This window comes from Halyomorpha halys, unplaced genomic scaffold (genome assembly GCF_000696795.3).
Source record: "Halyomorpha halys isolate HHAL.00 unplaced genomic scaffold, Hhal_1.1 Scaffold1540.1, whole genome shotgun sequence".
Taxonomy (NCBI): Eukaryota; Metazoa; Arthropoda; class Insecta; order Hemiptera; family Pentatomidae; genus Halyomorpha; species Halyomorpha halys.
The window spans coordinates 18,695-28,351 of NW_027109744.1; the positions used below are offsets into that span (position 1 = coordinate 18,695).

The 9,657-nt window shown below is 30.6% G+C and overlaps 1 protein-coding gene across 2 annotated transcripts in view; it reads right to left on the reverse strand.

Annotated features, from left to right (window-relative positions):
- Window positions 1-6: 6 nt before the first annotated feature.
- Window positions 7-9,657, reverse strand: part of LOC106689991 (suppressor of cytokine signaling 2) — a 22,758-nt gene continuing 13,107 nt past the window's right edge. The window contains exons 1-3 of one of the 2 annotated variants that reach the window (XM_014435229.3): window positions 5,340-5,503; window positions 4,888-5,107; window positions 7-1,561 (exon numbers count right to left, since the gene is read on the reverse strand). In XM_014435229.3, coding sequence (XP_014290715.1) covers window positions 1,201-1,561; window positions 4,888-5,107; window positions 5,340-5,343 — 585 coding nt within the window. In that variant the 5' untranslated portion in view covers window positions 5,344-5,503 and the 3' untranslated portion in view covers window positions 7-1,200. Of the gene's footprint in view, window positions 1,562-4,887; window positions 5,108-5,339; window positions 5,504-9,657 lie in introns of those variants that run through there. The other variant, XM_014435228.3, reaches the window with a different exon arrangement.

Here is a 9,657-nt window from a genome sequence, read left to right on the forward strand (position 1 = left end):
AAACCATTAGGTAAAATTATTTTTTGTTAATCAGTATATCCCACATATGTTTAATTACCTAATAAGTCAAATATCCATTAAAAACCACAGTCAAAATTATTTCTCCTTAAACACTATTAATACACTTGTATCACAACCTTGCTTGTAACCTTCCTTTACTCAGTTCAAGCATTTAAAAAATTATTTATCTTAATTACATTTTTGTCACTTTTTCTCTTCATTACATTAGCAAAATGAAGATGGCCGAATTGGCCGAAACGTTGGACGTGTAAAAGAAATTTTGTTTTGAGACTATAATTTGGATAGTGTTTTGAATTATTTATTAAAACAATTTATTTATTTATTGCATTGTGGCACAATACAATTTAGGTTTAATACCTTATTATAATAAAATCTAAGACTCGAAACAAACGTTTTAGGAAAAAACTGTATCTATTTAGGTGACTAAATATTTTTTATCCAAGATATTGATTTATTTATCTAATACAAAAAATCAATGATAGGAATAAAATAATGGAACAGGAATGAAAACAGAGCAAATAGAAAAAGCAGTTAAACAAAATGAACAGATATGATTTTTGATCTGTTTTTTAATAAAACCTATTAATTATAGGCATAAAGGCAGTGTTATAATAAGTTCAACTCATGATTCATTTTCCAACTCTTTCATCAGTAAAATATCCAAGCCTTGCATCCTCATGAATCAATAATAAATCATAATTAAATATAAAGATTTAGCAGAATTTGACAACCAATCAATATTTGAGCAGATAATTGAGAAAGGAATAATGGATAATTATATTAAAATCAAAATGTACATATCAATAAATGCAATATTTAAATTCTTTTCTTACCATAAGAAAAAATATTTTAATATTCAGTAAAAAAGCAATAACCAAATATTATTTTGAATCTTTTACGATAATTAATAATGAGCGAAAAATCTGTGTCTAGACGAATTGTATTCCACAATGACAATTGCATCATCATTGAAGTCATATTATAAATGATTACAGAAATTTAGAGCAATAAACCAAACTTATCAATTAGAGCAGCTGAATTTTTCCTACTAACAGAATCGCCAAGCCGTCTAATGGCTACAAGGACCTCAATGTTTCACCTATACAGGGCTGACACGAACATTCAGTACAAATGGTATTGCTCCTAGAGCGGGTACATATTCTAACAATACTAGACTTTCTACCGGGTATATGGATAATCAATGAGATATTTCTTTAGGATAATGGGTATTGGCAATGGCCCTACGTCTTTGCTTGACCTGAGGAGGGTATTAAGAGTTAGCCGACAGAGATGCTTCAAGGAGGGGCAGTTTTTATAGAGAGGTTTTCTCAGAAGAACATGTGAATACTTAGCGCCTGAGATACACAACTGTGGTCCACCGAGAGAAACATAATGTTCAACAAGGCTGATCACAGATGGGAAACTCGGCACAGAACAGGCTAATGATGGTTCAGCATCCAACCTGAACCTACCATCTGAATAGTGAATCCTGACAGAAGTGGGGCCAAGTGCTGTCTGCACGCTTATAGAGAAAAGGAACCTGCAAAATACAGATATTTTAATATTAATTATAGATAAAGAGTATAAATAAAAATATTTCTATTACTAAACAAATAATAAGCCTATTACAAGAACAATTATTTATGGTAAGGGAAAAAAAGTTAGTATATTCCTCCAGCTTAATGCAAGAAGAAATTATGGCAATAATTGTTCTTTTATTTAGTCAATGATTCTTAAGAAATATATTGTCAACACACTAAAAAGATTAAATTTATTTTGAGAAATAAACATAAACATTGATTCTTAAAACTTAACTGGATTAATGAATAACGTTAACGGAAATTCTCAGTAATACAGTTATAACTGTGCTTTTCATAGTTCCGGCGACCCCCGGCTGTCGCGACTCGGCTGATAACTCAGTTATCTGCGAAAGACTAAAAGAGACTGATAGCACTTCTTCAGGGATGGAGTGCAGTTCGGAGAAGCGAAATGGCTAACGGGCCGAAGGCGTGCCGAATCCACCACCTACGGGAAAGCCACCAGCGCTTTGCTTCTCGGAACAATCTCAATCGGCGAGCCCCCAAGCCCTGCCCTTTTTAATGATTGACACGTGGAACACGAAAGTCATCAAGAGAAGGCCTCCTTTGAGTGGAAGGAGATGGTTGGTCCAGCTCAAGGTGTGTACTTCGGGGCCTAATATCTTTATCATTATATAAATACATAAATTTATCTTGCAATCATATCTAAAAGTAAAATATTTACTTTGCGTGAATATGAAAATGGGTAAGGTTTGTGAAATAATGTAATGTAATGATGAAAAGATTAAGAAAATTGGATTTTATGTTAAATAGGAGTATGTAGAAATATAAAGAGAATAGATTCTTTTTCTCACAAGCTCAATTTATGATACGCTCGGCTACCTTCACATTTTATTTTGCGGCAACCTTCTTCAGCTAAAAAAAAAAAAAAAAAAAAAAAAAAAAAAAAAAAAAAAAAAAAAAAAAAAAAAAAAAAAAAAAAAAAAAAAAAAAAAAAAAGACACCCTTGTCGAGCTAAAAATAGTATTTACACTATAATTATGAGAGATAGTTGACCGTGGATGATAAATGAGGAGAAGATGGGGTGCGGTCAATGAAGAGTTTCTAGCCTTCTTGTATCTTATCTTTAAAACTCTAGCCGAAACGTCGGCACATTAAAATAAGTTAATCATACTTATTTGTGTTTTTCATTGACCGCACCCCCAACCATCTTCTCCTTATTTACACTATAATTTTCCTTACAGCGATTTGTATAGCAATATTTTGAGAAAGGCATTCGCTCGCAGAAATCCTGGTATAGCTGGATTTATACCACTCCAGGGTGCCGCAGTAACCAGTTTAGCGACAACAGCTCTACCGTGCCGATTGGGTACAAAAATCAAAACTTTCCACTCTTCCAAGGTCTGCGAGTTTTTGCTGATACCGATGAGGGGTTTTCTCCAGAAAATTGTTTTTGTGATGATTATTTTAATTTTAACGCACCTATGCCATTATAACACCTTTCTTAACTCTTCATAAATATTTTCTTTCATTAATAAACAAATACATTTCTTTCGGCTTACGCTCCTGCTGGGCCAAGGCTAAAGTTAGACGCATATTGGAATGCCTTTTAAATATAGAAACATCTTATTTTACTTGTATTTATGTTTTTGTAAATAATTTTCTATGGATCATAAATTTTGCACCAGCCAAATGCAATTTTATTATTTACCAACCCTAATGCAACAACGTGATGTGTAGCTTACTACAGAGGATGGATACGATTTTAATTAACAAGAATAAAAATAATAGAGCGGTGGACAGGGGCCATAAGAGATTAATCTACGGCCACATCTAATCTTATCTTTAAAACCCAAATGACCATGTATTTTATCGTTATTTCTTTGGTCCGTTGTTCCTGCCGATAAGAAGATCGTAAAAATGACTTCCTATTCCCCGAAATATATATTATCTTGAAAGAAGCTCATAGTATTCTTAATACTGATTGAGTTCCACTAATTGGACACGGATAATTTGAACGTTCTTCAAGAACACGCTGATTACAATATCAATAAACTTGGGATTTGAAATGAGTATTTCCAGCCTTATCGTAATCGTTCATAATCCTTTAAGATCACTTCAACAAACATCTCATTCAATTAAGATGTTATTGTTTGTGTAATTAAAGAGATCAATTACTGTTTTAAGAGAATTTAGGGCTTTTAATTTGTCTACAGAAAACTACTGATAGCAACTACGCTACAATTATAGTTTTATTATTATTTTTTAATTATTTCTTGAAACTATGGAATGTGGCTTCATTGGATATATTGAACTAACCAACGTACATGATCTTCGGAAAAAAAAAATTTATAATTATTAAATTTTAGATTTTACGTTTCTCATTAAATACCGTAGGAACAAGATTACCATATTATATGTACAAACAACGAAGACCTTTAATCTAAATTAGTTTAAATAATAAATTAATCTATTCAAGTACATTAACCAGAGGATTCGCTAAGTACAAACATCAAATTACTAACGTGAACAAATTGATATTGAAAATCCATACTGAATATCTTTTTACTCAACTTATTGTTGACAGAATTGCGTGTCCTTCACATATTCGATAAGTTTTTTCCACAAACTGGAGTTATCAACTTTTCAATATTTAAATAAATCTGTCCTCACATTCTAATGGAAAATCCCATTCGAATGGAATCATTTTATTGAATGTTCTTAGTAGGCAGTATTCCTACTGTTGGAGTAGGATGAAAAGGACTGTTGGATCTACTTTATTATATTTTGTTATATGACATCTAAAATATCAAGTTGGACAAGGTCTGGTTTAGACGGAGGAGATTAATATAAGAGATCCGTATCGCATTTGAAAAATCGAATGGAAATGGTTTTTGACCAAGAAAATGAAAACCATATTGGTTAAGTAAACATATTAATGGAAGCCGTGTTCCCAAAGGTTCATTTAAAATCTTATATCACTAACTGGAAGATGCCAGAGAAAGTTTTAAAAGACAAGATTCTCCACAATGCTTCTTCTATTTCCTTGGTAAAAAATGTCTTCAGGAGAAGAAAGATAGTATGCCACGCCTCATTGGTCACTCATACAACGAATTCATTTGTCTGAGCGACTTGGCCTTTGACTACTGCATCACCTTTCTTCTCAAGGATCTCTCCTTTAGGTTCAGACTTTATTCTACAGAATAAGCAGTTGTATTCAAGAATGAAATTGACTGACTTGATTAGCAATTCCTGGGTTAACTAAGGATCCAATCCTATCTTACGTCCTGTAACAGAATGCAACTAGCCAACTATAAGTCATACTAACCTTGGATCTGAGGAATCCCTGACGATGAAGTGGCCGATAGGAGCCGACTGAAGGAGGGTTATGGCCTGCTTCCTGCTGACACAGCCGTAGTACCACCCGCACTCTGAGAGGTCCTGGACGGTGGACGTCAGCCGCTCGAGGTCTGCGGTTCCCTTCACGGGTCGGGCGAGGCAGCACTTCTTCGACCGGTGCCGGCACCGGCCCGTCTCTCCCTCGCCCCCTGAAACAAAAACGAAGGAATGTTTAGCCAATGAATCTAGATGTGGAAGACAATATCTTTTATTGATCAAAAAACGGTGCTGAATATGATCAGTGGAAATGGAAATAGGAAATTCATTATTTACAGGTTGTTTAGATCAATATGGACGATTTTTCGGAAGAGTGACAAATAGACAAATAAAACCGTTAATGTGTAAAGAACAGTCAACGGAAACATTAAAATTTTTACTTACACATCCTCGTTAATTGTTCAGTATCTTAGGATGATGCTAAAATGACCGCCAAACGAAAGAGTACAGACGAATATAGAGTTAGCCTTGTAGTAATAGACTATACGATGAAACAACTAAAACTATTTTTTTAAATTCCTCATTCGTATGACATGTTGATACGATTGTTTTAAAAAAAGTGGCAGATATTAATAACCGTAAAATTTTAGGCTAGTTCCTCCAGAGGCCTACCTTTTGAAGTGAGGGCGATTCAAAGGTATTCTTTAGTGTAACAGGCTTTTCGAACATGCAAAGCACTAAAAATAACACATCCATAAAAAGATTTTCTTCCGCATAAATAAACAGAAAAACAAAACGCCACTGGACTCATTAACGAACCTGAACTGACTGCTAAGTCAACACTAAATTATAATCTTTTAAGATAAGACCCTACTACCTTGTAAGGTCATTCACGTAGAAGAAGCGGGGAATCCCGAGGTACGGTATACAGATGTCTTTACTGATAAGACGATAAGATAAAAAGCTTCTATTATCCAATGGAAACTAAAATTACATAAAAAACAAAATTGATACTGTTCTATAATTCTTTTACTGTTCAATGATAAATAAGACATTACACATTATGATTATAAATTAATAATTACCATCGAACAATAAATGAGCTGAACACGGTTAGGTGGAGCAGTCTGTTCCACAATTCTTAAGCTACAACTCTCAGGAGCTATTTTTGCTGATTCGATTAACAACATATTTAAATTTCAACTTAAAATTTTATGTAAGGACTTAAATGATGATACACTGTGTTATTTAAAAAAATGAAGAGGTACTTTACATAAATTATAAGGTGATAGGAAATAATCAATAATGCTCGTGCTTCAGTATGTTGATTCGACAAAATTAAAAACATAAATATAACAAAAATTTGGAAATAAATATTAAATTTATCAAAAATGGGGCGTACAACTATTACACACGGTGAAAAAAAAAAGTCATTCATAAAAAACTGAAATATTCTGAAACGTATTCTAATGATATGAAGTTAATTTAAATGAAAGTAAAAAATTTCATAATGAATATTACAATTTGACAGCACTATCAGTTTTAATAAAAGAAATTTCGGAAAGGAGAGCATTTATTGTGTCGAATTAGAGTAACATGATGGTTACCTGTGAATTAACTACCCTATTAAGTGTTTGATGCTACATCAGTAATATGGAATTTTATGAAAAGACTCTAAATGCAATGTTATTACAGAATACTGTACGTCGATAATTTGCAAGATGCTTTTAACCAAATTAAAAATATTAATGGATTATAAGGAGATAGGATTTATTTTTAATACAACATTTGAGGGAAAGAGCAGGTAAATCGAAAATATATAAGGCGCAGTAGTTTTGGTTGTGCACTAAAAAATTCACAACTCATTTCACAGCGATTTGACAATGCAAGGCCACATAAGCCAAGGTTTACAAAAGCTGATTGTGAAACAAGGTACGGCTGTTACGAAACAAATAGTCTAGCACATAGCTATATTTTAGAAATATTTAATAAAAGTAAAACATTAATAACAATTTAATCAAATTTAGTTAACGAATGACTCACAAAATTATCAAGCGACGGTGCTAAATAATCAGAAAATATTTACTTTCAGCTCGAAATGCCTTTTATTCTAAACGTAAACACTTGAAGAGTCGGCTTAAACATTTCTAAGAAAATTATCAATCAACCCAGCTTGAAAGTTGATTTTACTGTTATCGTATTTGGATTATGTATGTATACGATTACTATTCTATTACCTGTTTTTTGAAGTAGCCCTTAAATTTTGTAATAGTCGTAAAAAATATTATCAGACAGCTTTCATAACGTTGCCTTAGGTAACAAAGAAAAATTCCAAGGAATAAAAATTAAATCTGTTAGGAGAAAGTAAATGAGGAAACTTTATAAGAGTTTATAATGTTCCTTCAATAAATAGAAATTAAACTGAGACAAAAATTCTAAAAGTTCATCGACTAGCATTGGACATATGTATAACATAAATTGTAAAATAAATAAGTTAATATGTGAAATAATAAAACACTAACGGAAGACATATATATTTTAAGTATTGAAATAAGGATTGATTTAAAAAAAATCTTGTAATACAATTTAATATAATGAATAACGTAATTACTAATATGTAATAAGAAATTATTTATGAGGTATAAAGGATAGTTTATTGGTGCATATGGAATATTAGTATATTTTCTTATAATTGAGTTTTATAAATTTTTTTGATTAATTTTCAATTTGCTCCATAATAATTATAACCTAAAATAAAACAATACATCTTATTTTAATGGGAGATTCTCATATTACGAATAATTTTCATAACAGAAATACCATAACAATGATGCAAAAAAAAAAAAGTAATAATTCATAATTCTAAATTTTTTAATTTATTTCTGAAATTATGTTTAACTAACCTGAGGCCAATATCAAAAGTGTTTTTATTTTGTGGTATTTACAACCGGCTTGAAATTAAATTAAAAAATATATATCAGTGTGTTTTAAGCATTTGAAAATATTGACAACATTTTTATTTTGAAAGATTAGATTAAGAATATTTAATATATCTAAACAGAGGAACAACTTGTAACAGCAACCTGATGGACGGAGTAGAGATAAAAGAGATTTTACAATTACTTCAATTCAAGAAATTTCCATGTAATTTACATTGCATTAAAAATGTATGAACACATAAAAAAAAAAAAAGAAAATAATGTTTTTTCTTGTAACATAAGACAGTCAACCTAAAATTATCATAAATTGAATAACAATTACTTTCATTTAAAAAAAAAATATAAATACAATATCAGTAAAGTATAAAAAAAAAAAAAGAATAGGCTAACTATCCATTTGCTGGAGGTCGATTGAAAATGCAAAACAAAAATCTTTATAGGTTTACCAAAAGTAAAATCTTATACCAAATAAAATATATACGCTTGTAAGTTAATACTAACATGGTAACTTTATTAGTAACTGAAAAAAAAATTTAATTGAATAATATTAAAAGGTAGCGTTTCGTAGGTTTTCCAATTTTAAATTCATTACCTGCTGGTGGATGATCATTGTTGTTTTAATTAGTTAATGACATGTGAGGGGAAGTAGAGAAAGTGCATAAACAAACTCACTGTTAATATTAATAACAATAATAATATATTTGACAGAAAACCTGAGATTGGGACAAATATGTTCATGAATTTCAAAAGCTTAAGCAATTATGAAATCAAATAATTGTTCAATATTTTGTTAGGAAGTTATGTATCTTATCTTCACAGTATATCAGCGTCGGAAAAAAGATAATTTTAGAACCAAATAAAAGCTGTCATATATTAAAACTCGTCCGTAAAATGAAAAATCATCCATGTGTTGAATAGTTTGTTGAAAGTTCGATGAAAGTTATACAAAAAATATTTCTGAATATATTGTTTACTAGTCATAATACCGAGACAAATATTTATATTAGTGATAAATGGAATATGGTTCGGGTGCGGTCTCAAAAAATTCAAATAGTGACAACTATTTTAATAAGCCAACGTTTTGCCAGAGAGTGTAACTTTACTACTGGCAAAACAGCCCTGACGAAGCCCTGCAAACTGGGGCGAAACGTTGGCTCTTTAAAATAGTTGTCACTTGAGTTTATATGACCGTATTCCATTTATTAACACAAACGGTAAATCAACGATCTTCCAATTTATGTTAGTGGTATTTTATGAAATTAAAATAATTATAAGTGACTAAAAAATTAAGAAAAAAAAATTGAAACTCAAATTTTGCAACAAAAGAATTTTTAAGTTTATATCTTATCAAGAATGCCGTAGAAGAAACAAAAATATTTAAATTCAATTTTTTTTTTAATTTTAATAAAACTCCAATAAAAACTAATCAAAACACGAAGAATTCATAATTAATTATTTACGTAACAATATTAGTTTTTTCAATTTCAAATAATCCATGATTTTATTTTAATAAGAGTGGTCTCACAGGCATTTAAATCAGGAGTTTAAGAGTAATAGCTACTGAGAATTGACTCTTCAGCTCCTTCCACGAACAGTAACTTATTAAAATAATATTCATATTTATGAAACTGGATGATTAAATTATTTTTATTTTTTATAAAAAACCTATCGTGATTCTTCCAAATACAAATAAACTATTAGAAAGGTTATGATACTCGATAAAATAAAATCTTTAAGAAAGAAGATAGAAAACCATTGGAAATCAGCCCAACTAATTTTACTTTACATTATTAAACTTGAGAAGTAATATGTAATATAAGTAA